The sequence below is a fragment of the Perissodus microlepis genome, chromosome 23, assembly GCF_051167445.1.
Source record: "Perissodus microlepis isolate ML-2025 ecotype Zambia chromosome 23, ASM5116744v1, whole genome shotgun sequence".
NCBI classification, from domain to species: Eukaryota; Metazoa; Chordata; class Actinopteri; order Cichliformes; family Cichlidae; genus Perissodus; species Perissodus microlepis.
The window spans coordinates 26,538,316-26,563,106 of record NC_140482.1 but is presented as its reverse complement, the minus strand read 5'-3'; the positions used below and the strand labels follow the sequence as shown (position 1 = coordinate 26,563,106).

At 37.8% G+C, this 24,791-nt stretch overlaps 1 protein-coding gene across 8 annotated transcripts in view; it reads right to left on the bottom strand.

Moving 5' to 3' along the window:
• mcf2l2 (MCF.2 cell line derived transforming sequence-like 2) overlaps window positions 1–24,791 on the bottom strand; it is a 99,550-nt gene that overhangs the window by 73,512 nt on the left and 1,247 nt on the right. For 2 of the 8 annotated variants that reach the window (XM_084921527.1, XM_084921534.1), the window contains exons 1-2: window positions 13,805–14,224; window positions 1,206–1,289 (exon numbers count right to left, since the gene is read on the bottom strand). In XM_084921527.1, the coding sequence (XP_084777653.1) occupies window positions 1,206–1,289; window positions 13,805–13,913 (193 nt within the window). In that variant the 5' untranslated portion in view covers window positions 13,914–14,224. Of the gene's footprint in view, window positions 1–1,205; window positions 1,290–7,586; window positions 7,968–13,804; window positions 14,225–17,674; window positions 17,984–24,791 lie in introns of those variants that run through there. The other 6 variants (XM_084921528.1, XM_084921529.1, XM_084921532.1 and 3 more) reach the window with 5 other exon arrangements.

Genomic DNA, 24,791 nt, shown 5'->3' with positions numbered 1-24,791 from the left:
ACAGGTAGTGGGGCAGTAAAGCTGGAGACAAATAACTACCATAATAAAAACAGGAAGTAACAACAATAACGAAACAGTGAAATGGACAAACACAGCAAAACATAGGCAAAATTAACTCTATTTAAAGCTCAGGATGCCTAAAAACAAACAGAGAACATCTTAAATAAGGAATTCAAATGCCAACAAACTTAAGCACAACATAAAAAAACCCAGAGACCATAGCATCCACTATATTTGACCAAGCTTCATTTTGTGTGTTTGCAAGAAAGCAGATACTTGCACCTAGATGCCAGGACAGAATATAATAATACTGTTAAATAAGAGAATGAGGTTTCAGTGCCATAGCAAACTTGAAAATGCCAAATGAACTTTTAAAAGCCCCAAATCCCCAGTGGGAATTAAAAGAAAAACCCCAGAACATGTGGACAGGAAGATCTGTGTGTGTATAAACCTCCAGTGAACTGCTGTGTTTTGTGGAATTAAATGAATCATGATTACATATCACTCCAGCAGATTTCCTCCTTTTTTAAACATCAACAAATAGAATCAGTGAGCAAGTCAGCTGAAGGGATTTCAGTGGTTTCCTCATATTATCCGTTTGCTTGTGATTTCCTCGGTGAAGAATAAAAAGTCATGAGAGAGTGAAGCAGCTGAGTTACACATGAAGTCCTTTCTTCTGGCACTTGCATAACTTGTGATACAAAACACAAAAATAGAACATCAGCTAAAAAACTGCTGAGAATGTTTGGGGTTTTTTTGAAATATCAAAATCATTAAAATCAATTTGGGTTCAAAGCTTTAGTTACAGTAAGCATGACGGCAAAGGGAGAAGTGTTACTGTAACAGGATGTCAGGGGTAAAAAATGAAAAAGGCTTTAATTAGTGCTCCATGTTACATACTGGCCATAAAAGACTAAATATGTGCAATATTTTTCTCTTAAATTTACGGAACTGTGGATTTAATGAAGCTAGTAATGATAATGGCGTGATCATTAATGTTTCTGTCATGGTACTATAGCAGTATTCATGAGTTAACAGTTACTCTGTCCTGTGTTTGGTACTTTTGTTGTGTCTCCTGTTTTTCCTTGTTTGTCTCCTTTTAACGGCTCATTTGTTGTCCCACCCAGAGTTTTGTTTCAATACCTCCACCTAACATGAACTTCAGGTATGGAATGAGGGCAAATAGAACAGTGCAGGTTACTTACCAGATAGCGAGGCAAACTGGCGGTGAAGCTGCTCTATGATGTCTACGGCCAGCAGGGGCCTGATGTCCTGCTGCATGATCTCATCTGAAAGGAGGCAAAAAACAGTTAATTATCCATGGATGTATTTTGAAAAGACATTACAGTATCCAGCTGATATATGATATCAGCTGCATATGATATAAAAGTATATTATACTACAATACAAAATCAAAAAGGCCACACATAAGACCAGTTGATCATTTAATCGGAGATCAAAGAAAACAGGCTAGAGAGCGGCACACAAAATCACATTAGAGTATAAAGTTATAAAGTTATAAAGCTATAAAGTAGCTATTTCATGGAGCACTGCAGAAAACAGTAACAGTAAGATTTGGATGTCTGGTAGCCGTTGCAACTACCAACTGTGACATGAGTTTGACAATAGCAAGGGCTAACTCATGTAAGCGCTCTGCAATTAGAGAATTACAATGGTGAGACCTGATAGGCTTGCCTAGCAAACAGTTCTTTACCACTCTTGAGCACCTGAAGCTTCTCCCTAATCCTCTGAATAGGCAGGCACCTAGCTCCATTTGTAATTCTTTGGTGATGTGGAATGGAAGCAGGCAACTAGAAACAATAAAAGGAAAATACATCTATGCCATGCAGAGTCTGATTAACCAGGTTTTCATGATGCATTATGAATATTTTAGGAGTCTCCAATGTAAGTCGCAGAACAATTTAATGGGTATTTGTACCAATGAGAAATAGGGAAAGCAGACATTTCTACAGATAGATATTATCACTCCAGTCCTGAATCTGTCATCTTACTGAAAGAATTTTCATCTTCAAACACACTGTGAGCCACGTTCAACCATTTCATCCAGACAAGTTGCTTTCTGAGTTTAACTGCAGATACAGGTATGCATAATAAGGAAGTAAAAAGTAAACAAAACAGATACCACAGAAAGGCTTTGAGGCCAACAACAGATTTCACTCATTAATATAAAAAGTACAGTCCCTAGGCTGGACACTTTGTGACCTTACCTATAGAAGAGAGGTAAGCACGTATCAATATACGCACACATTTTTTCATAAAACATCAGTACCTCTGAACTTGAAGCACAAAAATCCTCTGATATGTTTTAAAGTTGAAAAATCTAAAGACATTGTTTTATAGAGAAAATTGATTGCAGGTAGCATAAACATTATTGGCCATTTCAATGGTCAGCAGAATCAGTCAGGGGTTCAGAGACTAATAACAAAGTATCTGTCTGCATTCATTTAGGAAAAAACAGACAAAATGGGGGCAGGAAGGTGTGATGATATAATTTGACAAGAATTAATCGGTTCGAGCCAAAATAGAATATGCAACTCTACTGAACATCTTTGCTATGAAATAGACTTAAAAGCTCCATATTTTTGTGGTCTCTATAGGAGCTTTGTGTGATCTGCAGTTCAAAGCAATTGCTATTTATCTTATTTTGGGTTTTGGTTGAGTTCCTCAGTCTGAAACAAGCCATTTTAACATTTCATATCTTAACCCAACTGTCTTTTAATTAGCAGCCCCTCACAAAGGCTTAAAGAGTATGTGGGTGGGTCTTTTGTTCTCTCAGCCAGAGCTATGTGTTTGAGATGATCATGTTAGGGATTCGTCATACAAATGTGATCCATGTGCTTTGTATTATTATAGGGTTTTTACTTTACAATATAAAGTACTTTGAGGCGGCTGCTGTTGTGATTTTGCACTATATGAATAAAACTGAATAGAATTCAGATGAATAAAGATTCAAACATAGAAGCAAAGCATTTAAAGCAATCTGAAGCCTTATGATTTAGACCAGTATTAATATGATCAAACAGCAGTGGAACAGTAATTATATGACAGACAAAAGCATACATGGCAGAACACATAATAATAGGCTGACTTTAGGGACCTTTATCTACATTTTTCTTTGCACATCACATGTTCATCCTAAGCAGCCAGTTCTAAAGCTATCCATTTCTGACTGCTGTTCATATGACATTTATAAGGAACTGGAACAAAGCATTCTTAGACGAGGCTTTAAGGATATGTATTCCTGCTCTGGTTTAATGTTTATTATGGTTCTCCTGCAGGGTAATGCTCTAAGTGCACTGTGCAGTGAACAAACCTTTCTCTGTTACAGAGAATAAAGATATGCATTTACACTGACTGCACTTTATTACTCTGAAACATGCTTGGGTAGGTCTTGTGCTAGTGGGAGTGGGGACAGAAGCAGAAGAGCATAACAGCTGGTAGTGGTCGCTAATGGAGGCATCATCAATGTACCTCTGTTGTTACTATCTGATTCTACTGACACACCAAGGATATTAAAAATTCAGCTTCTGTTACAGACGAGTGCATTCTGAAATGTTTTATAAGATTTTGCTGATTTTGATAAGAACACACAACAATGTCTTCTTAAAACAAAATCTTGTCTTCGGAGTATCTAATATTTGCTACACTTGTGCAACTTGTGCAAACTGCTCTGGCTACATAAAACTAAATACTGTGTACTATCAATCCATCACTGTGACAAGTGTCTATTCTGAAACATTTTATAAAACAAACATCCAATGCAAACTTTTGCCCAGTGGTAAATTTAATATAGTGGTTGCATTATTTAATATCATTTTAAATAAAGAAACAAAGTTTTCAAGATCAGGTTAATTAAAAAAAAAAGTATAGGAAATTTTGTCCAGGAACATTCAGAACAGTAGTGTTATATAACCAGAGCCAGGTCAGGCACCCGACGAGGGAGACTGTTCTGTATTGTTGGAACATCAAAGTAGAAAGGAGTGGTGAAGACAGATGTGATGCATGACCACTTCAAGGCTTGACCGAAAAGTGCTGTTTTTAGAAACTGAAGCAGTCCTGAGGAGACGAAGGGTACGTCCAGGAGGAACTCCTATAAGGACGCAATGAACTCTATAATGGCACCAGTGAAATTCTTAATTTGGGACATTAAGCTTGGACAACAACATGCAGGAACTAACAAAGTTTTCTGTAGATATGTTGAACTACTACAATTAAATGGTTCACTAGCATCTGTTTCTATGTTGGGCAGCAGCTCCTGTTCAATATGGCCACAATTATAGCCCCATGAGGAAAGCTGAAAACCTTACAGCCCTACTTCAAAGGGTGGGACATTTTTTCAGTTTGACAAAGTCCTCATTGCGCCAGCAGCAAGTTAACAAAATATATTGTCAGTGCTCTGATGGAGATCAGATGGTGTTAGCGGTGTGTAAACAACAAGGCATATTCCATGCAATTTTGATTTTTGGTTATATCTACACTCCCCTTTTACATCTAGTCCCACTGGTGCATGTAATAGATGTAGTATTCATTGTACTTTCTTCTTCTGTGTAGGTAAGAACACAGTAAAGGTACAGTGACATCAGCGTCTTGTTCAACAAAACCAGGAAAAAGGATATGATACCAAAGTCCTGAGGTTGGCAGACTGAACATGAACCATAATCAATGTAAGAAAGTGCTGGAGTTATAATTTGAGCTGGCATAATGATCAAACCAAAAACTGTGTTTAAAGGATGGACGTTGCCTATTCATTTGAAAAATTAGCTTTTTAAATTGTAATGGGCTACCAACTAATTGTAACTACTACCAACTATTGTTGTTGTGGAGCTTAATGGGGACTATAATGTAGAAAATGAGCATAATGTTTTGTTCTCTATGAAGTGAAACTAGAGACTGATCTCATAACTCACCGGGAAAGTATTTACTGAGGGCATGGATCACAGGACCTGTTTTTTCCGTAGACTTTCTTTTGCAAACAAACTGAGTCGCCCCCTGCTGGCCTGTAGAAGAACGCACCTCCAAAGCACTTCTGTATTGAACTCACTGTTTTTTAAGCTATCTCCACTTTTCATATACAGTCTATGGATGTTTTATCCATTTATTTTCCTAACCCCTCATCCAGTTCCAGGTCATCATGAGCACTGCACATGTCACTAGTAAATCCCACTGCTAGCTAAAATGTTTTAGAAATATTTTCCCATTCCAAGCAGTATTTTTTCGTAAAATCCACTGACTATGCACTTTTGTTTGGTCAGCTATGGTCACACAGACCCAGAGGTCTTACCAAAGCAGGAAAAGACAAGCTTGACTTTGTCTGGAAAGGACTTGTCCAGTGTAATTCATGTCATTAAACCCTTGATTACAGACAAAATGGCTTCTGTCCACTAATATATATCAGCATAAAATATCTAAACTATGTTAAATGTTAAAAATTCTTGTTAAAATACCAAAAAGACATGAAAGTGATCACAGCACTGAGTGAATGAGTTTCAGTGTGCCCAAAAGGTGGCCAGTAATTTCTCACACAGCCACAAAAATACAGAGCCAACACTATCACACACTGCTAGAATACACACACCTAGGCTGTGACCCTAATCCATCTGCTCTGAAAGGGATTAAACTGCATGCTCTCACACATTGTCACCACAGTCATGTGTGTTTCGTTTTGCACACTCCATGTTGTGTGCTGTTATGTTTGCCTTTTTTATGATTAATGCGTTGGGCTGCCTAATAATAATGAAACACCTCTTTGCTAGATTCCCAGGAGGAATCTATGAGGATATTCACATTTCTTCTTTCTATATCAATTACAGATCTTAAAGATCAGTACAGCTTAGCACAGCTTTTTAGTGACTCTAGTGACTCTATCTTTCAGAAACAAAGGACTGGAGTACCTATGGATAGCCAAATATAGTCATTAATATTTTGATACTGGCCTGAGACAAACCCACCTTTTAGCACCTGTTTCATAAATGTATATTGTAATGGACAAACTGAAAATACTAACTTTCCAAAATGTCTTTTGAATGACTACACCATCTTTTAATAATTATTAATTCAAAAGAATCAGACTGAGGAGATTCTAATTATTCAGGCTTTGTTTTTTAATGTCTACATTACTGTAGAATACTGTTGTTTTAGGAACTTTAGATTCTTTTCCATTGTGCATTTACCAGGAAGGTGTCTGAAAAGTAACACCAAACTGTCAGAGTCACAAAAACTATCTTCTTCAATAAAAAAAAGCAGTTCTGCTCCGACCTCCATCGAGTCCTGACCTCAAGATCATTGATTGTCCAGAGTCAACATTAAGAGAGAGGAGATGCATAAAAGCATTAAAATTATCTTGGAATAAGCTGCATGCCAAAGTAGTAAGGAGAAGTAGTGTTTTAAAGGCATTAATGTGGATTTAGTTGTATATTTCTCTTTATTCTTTCAAATTGATTAAGTCTTGTGTTTCGCTTGTGTTTAGCCTTCCTGCATGTGCTTTCTTAAGTTGCAGTGTGTAGTGCCAGCCTCGCCACAGTCAGTTTATAAAATAATCTAGTGTGTGTGCAGCTTGTTTTTGGTATTTCTTAGAACTCACCAGGAATTTTTTTTTTCTGTTATGTTCCTCCACTCTCTTTGATTTTCCTGTGAGCTTACAGCACCATGGAGCCCTGGAATTGCAGCTGTCAGTGTTCCAGGTAAAACCACTTTGTAGCTCCTCTAATCTTAAAAAAATGCCTTAAGCATTAGCACTTTTTTGGCATCATTGAACCTATGATTTACAGAAAAGAATGTTTTTGCTGAAAAGCTACAGGGTTTATTCTCCAAATGTTAAGTTTATATTGTTGATTGTCATTTATGCTTAGAAATATTTAGTCATATATGCTTAGAGTTTTATAATCAATGTCATGTTGGCAGAGGTTTGATCCTCAGCAGTCTGTGGAGACTCTGTGTGCCTCCCAGAGCACTCTGGCAAGCACACACATCTTAAGGTCAGGAGAGAGGTTATATCTGCTCTTACTGATTTATGGTATAGGAGGACACCTACTCTGTATCTGGTTAAATATAAGAGCCTTTTGTTCAGATGGACCCCGCTAGACTCCTGGCACCAGCTTTGGGGAGTCTTCACGGGGTCTCACCCCCCCCCCCCCCACACACACACACACACACACACATACTTACACGACACACACAGACAAGGTATTCTTTGTCCACATGTATACCTATATGAAACGTCATATGTTAATGAACCTATGCATATTCATGTAACCACAATAAAAGGAGTGCTATGGGGAACCTGGCTGAGAGTCTGACGGAGGTCAAGTGGGTGGAACGGCACTTGGCTCCAGGCAGGTCTCCCTCATGCATGAGTAACACAAAGAACTTTGCCTACTTGTGTCTTGCTTTTGCTGTGTAATTAAATTGTTTTGAACGTTCCAGCGAATAGGTTCAAGCTACAAACCTATCACCAAAAGTTTTGAATACTGAAGAAGAGAATCCAATGGCTGATTCTCAGAGGAGTAAAGTGGCAAAGTGCAGACAAATACTAATCCTGTAAGGCGTCCAGTGTGTGTGAAAATTACCTATTATGTTTTTGATGCTTTTCATCTCAAGACCTTCCTGGCAGGAGCACACACGCAGGAGAAAAAGTAAATCCTCCAAGAAAGACCAGCAATCCCATCAAATGACAATAAACTCATAGTATCCAAACCCAGTCAGACATCCAGTAACAAAACCCCGGTCTGTCAACAGCAGCTTCTTCTTCTTCATTATCCTCCTCATCATCATCTCAGGCTGTTCCAGACATCCAGACGAACAAATCTCCGTCTCTCTCTCTTTTCTTGCATTTCAGTCACACGCACTCACTCACACACAGAGCCGGAGCAGTCCCGGAACTGTTTGTGTGTTACTGTTGTTAGGTTTGCCTGTGGTCAGTTTTTCCAGCTCCAGCTGTAGTAAAACAGCTCAGCTATGAGCAGTGAGCAGCCTATAAGAAGCCACAGAGAGAGGACTGGGTGGGAGCGTACGTCAGAAGAAAGAGACAGAAGGAGGAACACAGAGGAAAATATAGAGTGGAGCTGCAGCTGTGTGTGCGTGTGTGTATGTGTGTGTGTGTGCGTGTGTGTGTGTGTGTGTGTGTGTGTGCATGTTGCCTTGATCATGTGTGCTTCATTTTTGCAGGCTCCATGTTCCTGCCACAGAATCTGTGTGCTGTTATGTCCGTGTCTCTTTTATGAGTCCAGAGTTATGTTGGGCTGCCAAATGTGGACAACATGTGGAAGTAAACATTATTACTGAAATACCTCTTTTGCTTGATTCCACTCAAGAGTAATCTGACGCTAAAAAGATTTTTTGACCCTGATCTTTCAGCGCAGTATTGGTTGTATTTATACACTCAGCATTTTGGACAGTTGTTTTTGTTGCCTTCCTAGAAACATGAATGTCTGGTTTGCCATATCTATTCACAGAGAAATTAGGTGTTCAACTAACTGTAGTGTTCACTGTTAAACTCTAGATATAGTTTTACATGAGTAAAGCAATAACTTTTACTTGTTTTGAGTTGGTAGCTGTTACAATCAAGCTTCTAAACATATGGCTGAAAATATTTGTGATGTTTCTATAATCCATTTTGAGAGCTACACTTTTAATTCAATTTATGAAAATGAATGAAATACTGCTATAACACAAGCCAGAGCTAACTAGATTTGTTTGTTAAATAAACACTTATGGGAGTGTATTAGATGAAAAATGAATAACTACTGATGGAATGAGGTTGTGATTTTGAGCTGGAGCACAGCGGGGCAGAGCTGGGAGTGTCTGACCAAACGTGTGGAGAACCTCGAGGGTTGCTGGCTGTTCTAAGCAGCGGGGAACTTACTAGAGAGTCCAGAGTGTGGAGAACTAATCTCTGTAAATGTGAGGCGAAGGAATGTGGACTGAGGTGGAGCAGAGAGGACACTTGATGAAAGACTGCAGGTTTGGTGATCAGGGGCAGATGTGGACGAGATGATTTGTTTTAGTTTATTCTAATGTGCATTTTAACTTAACAATCTGTAATGAAGTAATCTCAATCTTGGTATCAATCCTGAAACAATGCACTGGATAAGCAGATGACAGAAGACAATGGATCGATAGATGCATGTACACAGAGATCAATGCGGCAGACACAAAGAGAAAACACGGAAGTGACATACTGACATCCACATACAGCAGGAACATAAAAACTGCACGTGCACACATAAACAAGTGCACATGTGAACTTGTACACATTGTTTTCAGCACAATGCCTGTTCAGTTGTTACATGTATTTTGTGACCTACTTCCTACAAGTGGATAAACATTACTGCATTCCCAGGCATGTAATTTGTGTGTGTGCGTTCATGATTCTTCCACATTGTACACAGGTTCTCAAAAACAAGAAGTCTGAGCAAGGAAGTAAAAAAGCAGCACAGTCAGATTCAGATTCATTCAGATTGTGATACACGCTAGCCTTGGCTTTATGTTGATTCTGAAAAAAAAGAAGGGGAAAAAAGGAAAGTGTTCAAATGAAGCAGGTTAGAAAGGAAAGGAGTAACGGAATACATGTACCGCCGTTACGTATTTAAAATACAAAATGTGAGTAACTGTGTTGCGTTACAGTTACCGTTTAAAAGGGTGGTATTCAGAATACAGTTACTTTTTTGAAATGAATGGATTACATGGCCGTCTTTTCCTGTTTCATATGTTAGGCTATGCCCTCTCTATTTTTGGTTTCCCCACCGGTGGAAACCTAAACAAGACACGCATTAAGAGGCTCTAATGCCTGTGTCTCAATCTCGTGGCCCATGTCACCTCTACTTGCGTCCCGCATAATGACGTGAAGAAACATTTTTAAAAAATATTCACAAAATGATTTAATATGAAGGCAATAGGCAGAGTGTTACAGGCATTGCCCTAAAGAATGTAGCCTCATGGGCAGGGAGAATGGACTGCCATACCCGTTATGTGTCTGTGAGCGAAGGAGGGAGAAAAAGAGTCGAAAAGTACGAAATCTCACCGAGAAGAAACGGGAGATGGAAGCATGTAAATATAATATAACCACTGCAGCCAAAAAGAGTGCCTGACGAGCCCAGTTGTAAGTAAGCTTTAAGACTCGACTGTACACTGTGTTTGTCTTTACCTCCGAAACAATAAGTTCTGTTGGAGCAGCCTTTCAACGCCTCTCTCTGTCTCTCGCTAGCAAAGTTGACCCAGACAACAAAGTAAAGCTATTTTTCGGCTACAAGCCCGACATGAACCCAACATATTAGCCAGACGTCCCTTTACTACGGTTCGGAGCTGCGGACCTGTTTATTTAGTTTTCTATACAAGATCGCTGCAAAAAGTGCAGCCTTACCTAATGTCCACCCTACTGTTACTCATTTTATATTAAGAATTAAAAATCTAGTTGATATTGGTATGGCGAGTAACCTTCAGTAATAATAATAAATCACACAGCAATAGTACATTCATGTTGTTGTAAAAAGCAGGATAGAATATTAAGTAATCCAAAGTATTCAGAATACATTACTCTCATTGAGTAACGTAACAGAATACGTTACAAAATACATTTTGGGGCATGTATTCTGTAATCTGTAGTGGAATACATTTTAAAAGTAACCTTCCCAACACTGTAAGTAATGAAGTGCCAAACACTGCAATTTTGGAAATGGGCAGTTGGAGTTTATTCCAAATGTGAGTCAGTCCCCAAAGATCACAATATTTCAATCCCTTATGTTGCACGCATTTAAATATATACTGTACACATGAAAGTATCAAAGTTGAAAAATTGACACTCCACAAACCTATCAGTGACTGAATTGTTATAGTCATCTTTTATACATAGTATATGATTAAAGTTCAGTTAATTTGCTCAAAAAGGGGAAGAGATTGCATTAAAAACTTGCTTTGCAACAATGAATATATCAGAATAAACATAAGCAAAGGGAAACATTTCTTTTCAGCCAAGCAGAATATTTACTGTACTGTTATTATGTGCCCCAGGACTTTAATTTTAATTTACTGATGCGATGTTTAAATGTTTTCTAGGCAAAATGACAAAAAAAAAAGTATCTGTGCAGGGACAAGCGGAGAAAAATGATGCACACATGGTGATCAAGAGAATGGAAAGACAGAGAGGTGAAGATGAAACCTGGATTTTATCTGGTAATTGCATGATGTTAAATTGTGTAATTCTTAGCAGTGATGTGAACTGGGAATGTTACATAGACTAGAGTCTTTATTAACAGCATGAAGCAGGATAACAGTGGTCTCATGAATGAGTTCAGTGTGTTTCGAGTAGACCCACATTATACTCGCAGCTACCGTTTTTAAGTGGAAGTAGTGGGCTGCCCCTGCTTTTTTAAGTTCATGCTGTAACCGCATTAATTTGTGAAGATTTGCTCATTACAGACTTTATAGTGGTTTCCAAGTTAAAATGTTTGCCAAACAGTGAATATGCAACAAACCAATTTTAATATACCTGCACTTCTTTGATGAAAAACATATGATATGTAAGAATTTGTTTCCATTAATAAAAGGTTTTATATCACATGTGAAAACATGCAGAAGTTTATCAAACACTGTCTTAAGACAGCTTCCTATCTCTCTTTGATCTCTGTCAATCTCAGATACAGGGAGCACACAAAACAGATGCTTTTTTCATATACAAACACAAATACACAATTATGATGCAGAGCCTGTGTTATTTTTGGGTTGTTGTTCCTCAAGGTCTAGGTGAAGGGGAGGCTTCCTATTGGTTCTCAGGAAGAAGGCGTCAGCACAAGAAAACAATCAGAGGATGTCCAGTGACAGATCCGCTGATAACACTTCTCTGTTTCTCATTCCCTGACACACACATACATTATCCCAATGAATATCATTATCACCTCATGAAATGTGGAGTGCTAATAATGAGTCACAAGCCTGATCCTGTTTTTAACCCTGAACACTGGGGCATCTTGCAACGTCTGCATTTCTATATGCATTTGGTATGTAGCCGTCTTTGTTGTTGTTGCCATAAATATGAGCATGCTTGGTCTTGATCTTGGACTTGACAGCGACTGACAAAACAAAGCACTCTGATGTTTGTCCATCAGTCAGCACATATGTTGAGTAATGGGAGCACAGAAACATCTCTGTTGCTACTGTAAATCACAGGTTTCAACCAACAAGTAGTATGTTAAAGCCAATGTTAAAGAGTTCTGCATGAACAAACATGCTTCCTATCATTCAAAAATCAATTTTAATGACCAGCTTCAAAATGTAAAGACCCCATATTGGTTGCCTTGGCAGCAAGCAAAGAAAAAAAACCTAACAAACTGGAAAGGCAGAAACTGTTTCTTAATATCTCTGTGATAAGGTCCAAAAAAATCTGCATAGGAAGACTAATGGCAACAAAAAACAATAGATACTGGAGCTCATTTCTTTCTTTCTGTGCCATATAAGCAAGGATATTAGACAAAGATAGAAGAACCTGCACGTATTCTAACAACAGAACGATGAACTCTTCAGCCAGAACACTTCATTCAAATGAAAATATAAAGCTTTTTTCTTGGTTTGTCCATTCATTTTTCAATTAGGGAACTCCTATTAGCTGAAAATGATGTACTGGATTTATCTTGTACACTTGTACATTTTCATTGCTATTAGGATTATGACAGTAATGGTCATTTACATATTAAAGTTTAAGTTTTACTTGTTGTTCTCACTCTTTGTTGGATTTTAACACCTCTGTTCACTTTTTGTTTGTGTCTTGTATTAATCATCACTTTTTATATATTTTGCATGATAATTTGAATTAAAAATCCTCAATCGAAGTTCATTTGGTGCTGCTTTTATCAATGTCAAATTGTTTCATCAGAAAAGTAACATTTTTTCTTTAGATACATCTTTTTCACCTGCTGTTCTCAAAGTGGGTGTTAAAATTGTGAACACTAGTGCACACTGTCACGTTTGAATAGGTTAGAACGCCCCATTCATTAGAGGCATAGAGGGTTCTACACAGTCTGGTGAAAATATGAAACCCAACAATTCACATAGAACCATTTTTAGGAGCATAACCTGAAGCATGATCAAATAACTTCAGCAAAGTATCGATTCTTCTACTAGAACTTTAATTTGTACAAAGTTTATAAAGAAATTGCAGCAAAGCTTACGCACTCCAATCAGCCATATTTTCAGTACAGTTCTCTTTTTTTGTACAAACTTACTAAAGATTATAAATGAGATTAATTACCAACATGCTAGTATGCTAACATTAGCTGTTCTATAGGAAGGTTCCTAAAACCGCTGACACCAACAAACAAGCTTCATTTCCAACTTCTTTCAATGGGATCTGAAGCTTTTGTTGCTTACATCTGTTTACAGGTTTCATCATCATCTAGAATTGAATAAACAGGCTATAGCAGCAGGATTGATATGAGCAACTACAACATGAGTCAGCAACAATAACAGTGTAAAATTATTTTTTGTTATTAATAAAGACATTAAGATTTTATTGACTAGGACCTAATAGCAACTGAATTTCTGTGTTTTCTGCTGCTTCTGGGCAGCTGTCTCATACACACAGAGTCATACTTTATAAGCTGCAGTCAAAACATCTTTTACATTGTTGCTTGTCAAAGTAATTTTGCTTCTTTCAAGCCAAATTTTTAGTCCTATAGTGCCCAAATTTCTAATCACTCCCAAAGCTTGTATTGAACCAAAATTGTATAGTAGTATAAAGGTAACATATTAAAAGGGTTGAGAGAAGAATGTAATGGTGCATAGAGGATTTACATACTTCCTAGTATGGCTGATTCAGTCTCCTGACACACCTCCAGGAAGCTGTAGTAAGATTCCATCTCAGCAATGGAGATCCGTACAGTGGAATAAGGTCCATAAACGTCCATATTTACCACAACTTGTAAAGCAAGATCCAAAGGTCTGATGTAACAGCCTTCCTCAAGATTCTGTTTGTAGTCAGAATAAACTGAATCTTACATGGTTGTACTGCATGTATATTCTTTTCTATGGTATCTACCTGTCCTGCCTCCCCACTGACTCTGTAAGAGAAGCAGGGGGGTGATCCATGTTTGTCTAATGCTTCTCCTGTCTGTTACACACACAAATACACACTTTTTGTTTTCTATGCCGCTGTGCTGCTGGACCTGTTTGTTGCATGTCCCTGTACAGCCCACAAGATACCTGTAACCTCTCTACTTCTGTCTATGTCTGTTTCTGGCTCTCTGTCATAATCTCTGCTACAGAGTAAAGCCTATTACAGGTCATTTGCATACACCCACACCTGTTACAATCACAGACCTGCTGTGAAGGAGGGAGTTTACTCTCTATGTAGACTCTATTAGAGGTTCTTTTCTTCCTTGTACACTTCTCTCCTAATTTTGAGAGATTTTGTGTAATTTTGTGAAATAATTAACAACAAAAATACAAATAAAAAAGGATACTGTGGAGAAATACAGTATTGTTTCCAGTGAGCCAGTATGCAAAACATCAGCATCCTGGCTGCTTACCCACATGACATGTAGGTGTAATATTTTCGGTCACACCTGTGCTCTTGCTCTAATGTGACAAAACTGCAAACCTTTTAAACACAATCACCAACCTATGATAAAGTCAAGAGAATCATTTTGAGACATTGTCAAAAATAGTCTTTTTTTACATGCAACACACAGCTGGGGATTATCCGCACATGTATTCTCTACTGGAAATATGCTGCTTGGTATAGGCAAGGGATGGCACCAGGAAGAGTGTAGACATTCTCTAGCTCAGAATGACCTGATCTATTCTTGCGTAGGCTCCGTCTGACATTATACAGACTTTTAGTAAAAACCATGTAATGCCTGATAGGACTTATTCTGACACTTAGATCACTGCCTTGAAATGTCTAAAATAGTTCTGAACTGAAATGCATGTGAGAAAAGTTTATTTATATGGTGAAAAAAGCTCTATTTTAAGCTATCGTAGAAGGGGATTACAGCAGTGAACTCTATTCAGGTACACACTGTACTTAATCTTTTATAGTTTTTACCCAGATAAAAATCAGCTCATGTAACTTTTCAAGGCACTAAATAAAATAAAAGAAGTTTTTTTGTAGGTGGCTAAAATCCCATAAGCATCTCATTTAAAGGTTTGCTGTATGATGCTTTATTTCTGGCAAGTGAATTACCTGAAATTAGTTTGTGAGTACAGAATCAAAGAAAAACAGACCTTTTTTAAATGTTGGCATTTTTGTTTGTTTGTTTGTTTTGTTTGAGAATTCATAATAATGAGAGACATTCAAAATACTTTATCTCACTTCATTACCAAATCAAATGATTGAAATGAAATCATTTCTTAGCTCAGTTTTTCAGATTTTTCACATGCAAATAAACAATGCAATCAAATATGCAAATTGTAAAATAAGATTGTTTTATCTCACACATACAGCTCGACGCTGCTCCCGATCTATCTGTAAAATAATTTCTCTGTCTCCTGAGATGTGATCCCAACTCTGCCAACAAGCAATCAAACTGCCCGACTAACATCCTGCAAATGCATGAAAGCAGCTGTGATTCAACTTCAACTCCTGGATTAAACCATTAAATTCTCCCTGCTGTTGCCTTCTGTTGAGAACTGGATGAACCCAGAATCTCTGTTTCTTCCTTTTCTTGTGTAGAAACACCAGGACCAGCACATCATTGCTGGATGTGAACTGCATTTCTTTCTTTTTTTTTTGTAGTGTGTTTTTGAGGACAAATTCTTTTGCAAAACCGCAATGCTTTTGATGTGTATTTAGATTACATGACAAATTTGCATCTCAAATAATTTGAATTTCATCTTGTATTTTAAGGTCCAATGGTCAAATTTAAATTACAAATGACAGAGCCTGTCACACCTGCCTGTGAGGATTTTAGCTTTCACTAAGGTTACCCTTTCCTCTGACTGTCATAACTGGTCTCTGCTGTCCTTTGTCAGTCAGCTGTATCTGGAACTCTTTCTTTTCAGTCTAAAAACTGAAGTTCTACAGGACCTTAACCTTAATACCTTTTTCATGTGCAGTTATGAGTCGAGTATCTCTGTTGGCCTTTTTGAAAAATTGATGTTGGTTCTCTTGATGTCAGCCAGCTCCTTTAATTCCCCTGGAGAGGCTTGCTGTTCCCTTTATTCTCTCCTTTACTGCCCAAGATGCACACTTTATGTTCGTTCTGTTGGTATCTGCCTGTGATATCCATGCATGCTTCCTGTTTTATCCTTAATAGTTGATCTAGCCCTTCTTTGTGGATGCTCTAGGTACTGGACTTCAGGAGGAATCTTCTGCTAGCAAATTCTTAAGCTTATAACAGGACTGTTGATTGAGCGAGAATCACAGAAGCACCAGTGACCTCAGATAATCCTTGTAACAAGTAAGAAAACATATTTTTCGGCTAATTTTTCAAATAGAGCTTCTGCACCTTCTGTTATAGTTAAATGGACTCTTTCAATAGCTCCTACCACTGCATAAGCTATTATTATTCAGGTGCCCATTTAAGTTATTTTGCCCTCTTCCATCTCTATGCAGTCTCACAATCAGTGTTTTACATTAGTTTATCATGTGTTATTATTATCATGTCACAATAAGCAAAAACTGAGAAATCTGCACTTTGTTAAACTGTGTTCGTGCAACCACCGTGTATAAAAATGTTAGCATGTACAATAATGTAGGTTACCTGCTTTTATTTTATATTTCATAAGATCAAATACATGTCAACCTCTAAGATGTTGTCAATCATTTGTATACTTTTTGATTTGTCAAGAACATTTGAAATGACAATGATAACAATCCCATAGCTGTGACATTGTTGCTTCTTCCTTGTGTTGCACGCAAATTCTTGACGCAGCATCTACCATACAGTCTCACAATTCCCAAACCAATCACTCAACAATAATGTACCACATGTGCCAGGCCAGTCTGTCTATCTACTTGACACATACTGGCACCAAAAGTCATGTGAAGTTAAATGTGGTGGTCAAAAATAACCAGAGACCAACTAAAATGAAAAAGACATATAAAAGCAAAACTAAAATATAGAGCAACATTTTTACACATGAGACAAAGTCCTGTCAGTTATGCTTCCACCATCACCACTCTAACCTTTGTTGTAAATTTGTAAACTTCCCCACCAGGTAAGACACTAGGTTTGAGTACTTTCATTAAAAAGTGTTAAAGAGTTCCCAGTAGATTGCAATGTGATGGCAAGAGGTCTTGAATGCATCTAAATATAATCATGCCCATAAATCAATAACAAGAAAAAAAATCACCTTACACACACATAAATTACATATATTAAAAATAATGATCTATAATGTCAATAAGTTTGCAGTTTCCCATTTTGAAGGACTTGAACAGTCACTAAGTGTAATTTCAAACTAACCTAGATTGGGATAGACTAACACTACACACCACACAAAACTGTATTAATAAGCTGCAGGTCCATGTCACTCCCACTCCTGACAAACCGCTAAAGACTCGTGTGTATCTCCATCACTACCATTGACAAGGTGGTACTAAGGAAGCAGCATTATTATAGGCTTTGACCCTTTAAAGCTCTTTTACTGAGTACGGATTAAGTCAAAGCTATATAGCACACACACCTATAACACAGTCACTACAGTCAATATGACAGTCACTTACATATTACTGATCCCATGTTGCTGCTGATCTTTCTGTGACACAGTGTACAGGAGGGGCTGAGCCACACTGCTAAACCAACATCCAGTCCAATGTCCACAGCAACATACACATACAAAGATCTGGTGATACTACAGTCCACTCCTCAGGGCTGTCTGGTTTTCCTCAGTAGTTCAGGACCAGTCCTTGTCATTTTGTGTGTAAGAGTAGCAAGAAACGGCAGAGAGGTATGGATATGTGTGTGCTGATGTTCGTGTTTTCGTCAAAGAGGGGGGTTGAGCCTCTCCTGGCAGCCTTGTGACCAGCTTAGCTGCTCAGTTCTTACCACAGTTTACACAAATATCCTTAACAATACTCTCATCAGGCAGCGGGGACTTCCCTTCTCCTCTGCATCCTTCCATGTTTACTCCCAGCTTTCCTTTCCCCCCGTCCTGCTTCTTTTATGCCCCCTCCTCTCAAATGATTTATAAGGCTTCTCCACATTGTTTCTTCACTAGTTATGGATGCGTGTGAGATGGCTGCCACGCCCTATCTATAGACAAAGCTTTAGACTTTGAACTGATCATGTATGTAAAACAGCACAATTAGACAGGTTTTGGTCACACTCAGAGTCAAAGATGCATTTATTCTAGTTGCATCGACTACATTATTCAGAAGAGAAAAAACTGTATGATGTTTGTTATCCATCAATAAGTGTTTTCCCTCCACCTCTTCTCGGATACTTTTAATTTCTTAGTTAAAAAATGTTAAGAAGATATAAAATAGTAAGATGGCGAATATTTACATGCACATCTGTTGGGTTGTGTCCAAAAAGTGAGTCGGGGCTGTGGCACATGTGTCCAAATAGTCTAATAAGTGTGTTACAGAATGTATGTGATATATAATAAATGTTCGTTGCAGACAATAGTCTTGGCAGTTTATCAGACTTCTTCTTTTAGGTTAAATGTTGATATTTTCTGATTGTTAAAACTTTTCATTCCATATAAAAATACATGAAAATATAATATTTAAGGTGACTGAGGAGGATGCATTACTGCAATTTGGCGTGACACATTACTTGTATTTGAGGTTTTATCGTACTAAATTGTATCTGTTTAATTCCTTTCCTTTAATTCTCTTTTCACACATGAAGATGAGAAAAACCACTGAGTGCTAATCAGCTGCGACCAAGACAACTACAGTCATCAGCAACAGCCAATATCTGTCAGTGACCTCAGCCTCTCAGAAATGTTTGTCCTTTCCACACAACTACAGGACTCTTCATTAAAGGACACACAACAAAAAAGTTCTGGGGTATTGTAAATCAGTTGTCTTGGCTCTTTTTGTGTTGTGTGACTGGATAGTTTGTGGAGGAGAAATATTTTTTCACTAAAATGTAACCGAGCTTCTTACTTACTGTGTTATTTAACATCTAGTTCACACAATTTACTCTTAAAATGACTTTTCTCAGAAACCTCTGGTGTTACAGTCTAGACTTATACAGTATTTCCATTCAGACAGTTCACGCATCAGCCTGAATCTTTCTCCACTCGTGTTTGAAAGTTGGTAATGTTGAGCTGCATGTATATCAGTTAGAGCAGCCTGTAGGAATTGCATTTTTCAAAACTATTTCAACAAAATAATAGAGCTTTTATGCTGCTGGTCCATTTAAAAAAAAGTCTCTTTTTTGGTCAACTACTGTTCTAACCGCTGACATCATGGATTATGTCACCGCAGGCCTTGGCTAGCTCACTGACAATGACCTTCTCCTGCTGGAACCAGAAAATCACCATAGACTTGAAATGACGCAAGCAAACTATCTTAAAGTGACAGTCCAGGATGCACAAGACGGACATTTCCACACATTACTGAGTACTGACGTTTCAGACCAGGCACTAGAGCAATCTGAATAATTGATGAACATGGCATTCCCACCAGTCCCAGATCGAAAAGGAACAGATGTTGTTTTCTGTTCTGTTTAGCACTTTATTGTTAGCATAAAAAACAAGCTTTCACTCGGTGTGTTTACCTGTTAAGTTATTGGTGAAATCATTTCAGAACTTTCAAGGAAAGCAAAACAGTTAGCATTCCTGATAAACTGCAAAAAACTGAAAGTGAAACTATGAAATGATTCACATGTCCTGATGAGCGTTTCCAAGGAACACTGTGATTACAGGAATACCTTTCAAAATTTATCAAGTATCTTGACAGCCAACTGAAGTTTTCAAAATGAAAAACTAAAAGGAAAACAGTCGTTCTATCAACGAGTTTGCCCTGTAGTCAACACTGAAACTGTGACCAGACCACTTGACCTTGGCTCATTTGACCTGCTCAGCATTTATCCTCTTAAAAATTGTTCTGTAAAAAAATTAGGCCAAGCTGTGAAAGTTCTCCTGTGCTATTGTTCAGCTCTATTGTTGTGAGCAGGACCGTTTAGCTGGCCTCTGTCCAGCAGACAGAAAGAAAGACACTTTCCAAAGGATATGGTGTGCCTCCCCTCCCCACCTCCACTCCTGTATCATATACAGGAAGAGGAAGCAGAGAGAATACAGTGCTAACGTCATCACTACAAAGGTTGGCGCTGTTTGGAAGCTTGGGTGGGTGACAGGGGTTTCAGGCAGGAGGCCTCTGAATAATATTACAAATCCTGAGCTGCTATCAATAGGCTGCAGTTGAGATTTCAGTAGTGGACCTCTGAAGACATGTAAGATGTGAATGCTGTCAAACACAGAAAACTGGTAGTGTAATGTTAGATGAATCTCCAGAAAGATACAATGCAGCAAGCAAAAAGCCAGGCAACAATACTGCTAATTCTGCCCTGTTGTATCTTATACCAAACGACATATATGACCACATTATGATTTGAGTTCCAAGCTGTAAGGATAAGCATCTAACCTAGCACCATAAACTCAATACAATATCATAAATGATATATAGCGATTTTCATACACGCACTACAGACCACCTAGCCTTTTTTTAAGGGGCCATAGTGAGGCATTAAGAAGCTACTCAGAAGACATAATCTCTTCAGCATGTCCTGGTTCTGCCTGCTCCATAGTCTCTTCAAGTTCAATCAAGCCCAAAACACCTGGAGGTAGACCAGGAGGTAGACCCAAATGACTTCACCTAACTCTATTTAATCCTTTCCAATTATATAAATGTTTTTAATTTATTAATTTGACATGTGACAGATAGCTGTGTACAACAGTCAGCCAATAAGATTTACATTTTCTGAGTTATGTAGAAAAGACTTCAACCGAGAAGAGGAATCACAGATCCATAACAGGTCGGCATTTTGTTGGCAAGATAACTCATAATTAAAACAACTGGGAATTGTGTAGGGGAGACAGGGGATTGTTGTAACATAACATTTGACATTTCAACACCTGAATGCACTTAGAACTATTTATGTAGCTATGTGTGTGTGACAGAATGCAGAAATCTAGCTTTTGAACATCCATGAGAAGAATTACTTTTTTTCATGGCTTACCTTGGTGTGGTTTGCAAAGTGCTTCAGAAAGATGAGGAAATCTGTTTCTTGCATCCATCCTGATTTATTTCCACTACCAGTACTTCCTACTGGTCAATCTCTGACAAAGTGGTCTCCATAACGTGGGAACACAAACATTGGAGGAATTGTGTTGCCAATGGCATTAACCGCATATACAAAGGTGACCAGTGAACCTCTCTCTGCTGATGTCGTTGCCCCAACTTGTTTAATATAAGTTAAAGTAATAGTTTGGTAAGTTGTAACATTTGCATTATTGTTACAACTAACCCAGACTGTTGCTGTTACAACTGACCCAGACTCCTATAGCCATGAACTAGCTAACATTACAGCCAACGGCTAAAACATTAGCACTAAAGACCTACACAGAATATATCCCCATAGACATACAAATAACATAATTTAAGTTTGATGAGTTTAACTGCAAAGCAGATAATGCTATTAGAAATTGACATAAAGTTTAAAAAAAAACCTTACTTTTTTGCATACAAATTAATTTTTTTCTTCTTAAATTGTCTGTGTTTGCCAAAATGTGCTAATTTTTCACATGTGATAGAAGAAATGAATTGGGCATGTACAGGATGAATCACTTCATTTGAAACTTAGCTCTGATTGGAGAAATTGGAAGTGTTACAACTGACCCACGTTACAACTATCCCTGGTTTCTCCTGCAAGCTAATATGCAACGTGACTAAGATAACATTAGTCACCTCCTATATGTGCTCATAATGACATCACCAGTTCAGATAAGGTTTGAAAGTGTTGCCTGAAACTGTTTGGCTCTTCCTCTGTTTCTGCATGCTCTGAAACCCAATTCATGTCAAACAGTATCATCTTATAACAGAGGTACAGTACATTCTCATGATCTGTCTCTACTGATCTAACACACACCAAGGAAAATTGATTCCATCTTTGATCAATTACATTCTGCCATTTGAGGCTTCTCCTCCTCCTGCTGCCTGCACAATATCAAAGGTGAAAAGCCAACAAGCTCTCTTCAAAATGACTGTACAGAAAATTAGAGAGAGTGTCTGTCATTCCTTTAATGACAATAAGCAGAGGTGGAATTACATCACCAAAAGCCCTTATAGTTTGTTTTGTTTATACTCATAAAGGATGCAAGCATCTGATCAACTGCAAAGGTATATAAATAGCAAACATTTACAGTGTAAGTCAACATTCATTTAAAATAGTAATTTAATCAGTGTCGGAAATTGTGGCTTGGGTCTGGTCTAAGAAGGAACAAAAATGAGCTCCCCGCTGCTGAATGAGCAATGTGTTGTTGTGTTTAACTAATTAAGAGAGAATGCTTGAAGTACTGCAACAACATTAATGTGTAGGTTTCTATAAAGTGGGCTTCTCTTTAAATGCTGTTCCTATAAAACTACTCGTTAGCACATTTGACTGTGTTTAATAGACTGTGAAATTAAGTACAATCATAGATTACGTTGTCATCCATTCCGTTTCTGATTCTCTGCATTAGTATGCTTTTGGTTGTGGTTGAATAGTGAAAAAAATGACCACCAACATTTTTTGGTAATCACTTTCACTTTACCCTGGTGAGAAATATTATAAAGTCATAGAATGATGGCGATTTCATAGTAACTTTGAAATCCAGTGCTCAGGAAATTCAACTGCACTTATGCTTAAAAAGTATGACAGCGCATTCTGTTAACATGGGCCTGCTGTGGTGAAACTACAGAGTCCTGTAGATGAATTCCAAAAAGGTGCATCTTAGATAACATGCTTTTTATGCAACACTGGAATATAGCAGCCTACCAGTCGTAACAGTGAAAAGCTGTATTAGGAAAAATTGCCTCACCCAGCCATCGACTCATACTTTCCTTTCCCGCTGAAGAGGTGATTCACTTTAAGTCTTGCCTTTATTAAAGCTTCAGCATCTCCCAAGTAATTTTGTTAAGTAGCACAATGCTCATTTAGTTGTCAGTTAAACAAATTATTGAAAGAAGTATAAATGCATATTAGGCAGTTGCAGTATGAAAAAGAAAAAAAACTGCAGTAATTTACATGATAATCTGTGTCGCTTGAGTGTAATGTTAAAAGTTTGTTTTCATGAGCTGTTAATGCATATTTGAATTGTGGGAGAGCAATATCTTCTCACCTTTCATAAAGGATGGTTCAATGTATCCAGTGCTAAAGGGGACCATACATGAAGCAATGCAGCACATTTACTTAATTAGAGAATTCATCCAGCTCTTATTATCGTTCCCACACAGATGCTTCCAGCTTCACGTCACTCAATTAGGAACCTTCTTAAGTAAACTGACTGTTAAACTGCAGCCTTTGACTGGAGCCCATCTGAGCTTTCACTGGACACACACTGATACTGGTCATCCATCACAAAGCTAACACGGATAGACAGGCAATTATTCACACTCACATTCACACTTTTGTCAGTTTAGAATCACTGATTAACCTAACACACATCGGAGAAAACTGGAGTACTTGGAGTGAATCTATGCAGTTTTTGTTGTTTTGAAAAAAATATATATTCCTTTTATTTGCCTCTAAAAAGTGGGGTTAAGGTTAATTGTAATCATCAATCACAGAGAGGAAAGGCCTTTAACTGGACATCCAATATTTGTTATGAAATTTCAGTAATGTATAACTTTAAGACCGAACTGAAAGGCCTGAAGTAATAAAAAATAATAATAATGCACAAATTTTATTAATGACAAATTAGCTGCATAGACAGATCATTGATGGTTGGGTCTGTGTATTAATGATGTGCAGACATAAATCAGTTCACAGAGTCATATTGTAGTTTCGTGTCATTCTTTTTTGGACTGAAACAAGTCACACTACTGTAAATCAATTAACTTCAGAGTGCAGACTTAAAATTAAGTTACACTCAGGTTAGCATGAGACCAATATCATTAGTTTCTCAATTATGTAATGGGTATAACAAGTAATCTTTTAAAAACAGGTGAAGAATATAACAATATCCAGTTAAATTAACACCTTTACAGAATCATCTGTGCTGCAAACACTGGTGGCAGCATACTGAGCGAGCATGATTTCCAGTAAATTAATTCAGAGCCAGTTTCCATAGTAACACTCTTCACAGGCTGCCCTCCGCCCCCCTACCCATCATTCTCTTAGCTACTGTGCAGTGCAGGCAGTGCAGCAATGGAGAATACTGTGCAATGCAACCGTCTCCAGCGTGGCACATTAACCTACTTCCACACCAGAAACAACCCGGATGCGGAATTAGAGAGAAGGAGGATGAAAAATGATGGATGAATGAGGAGAAAAGTGCAAGGAGAAAAAAAGGTTTGAGTGGACTGAACAGCATGGAAGGCAGAATGAAGGACACACAGAGGGGAGAGAAAGGACGAACTCGGGATGGAAAAGAAGTGATTACTATGAGAGAAGGGCAAAGAGGAGAGGTGGAAATAAAAGGCACAATGAAAAAACTGAGTAAAGGTAACAAGACAGAAACTTAAATGGACAATATCAATGGAAGACTGAATATGTATCATCATTATTCATATTAAAACAAGAAAATAAGATCCTGGTCTCAGTAATATTTACTCGCATCAAAGGAAACAGTTAATGTATGCCAGTGAAAATGAGAATGAATTGAAAAATCAATTTAAAAAATGTTGATTG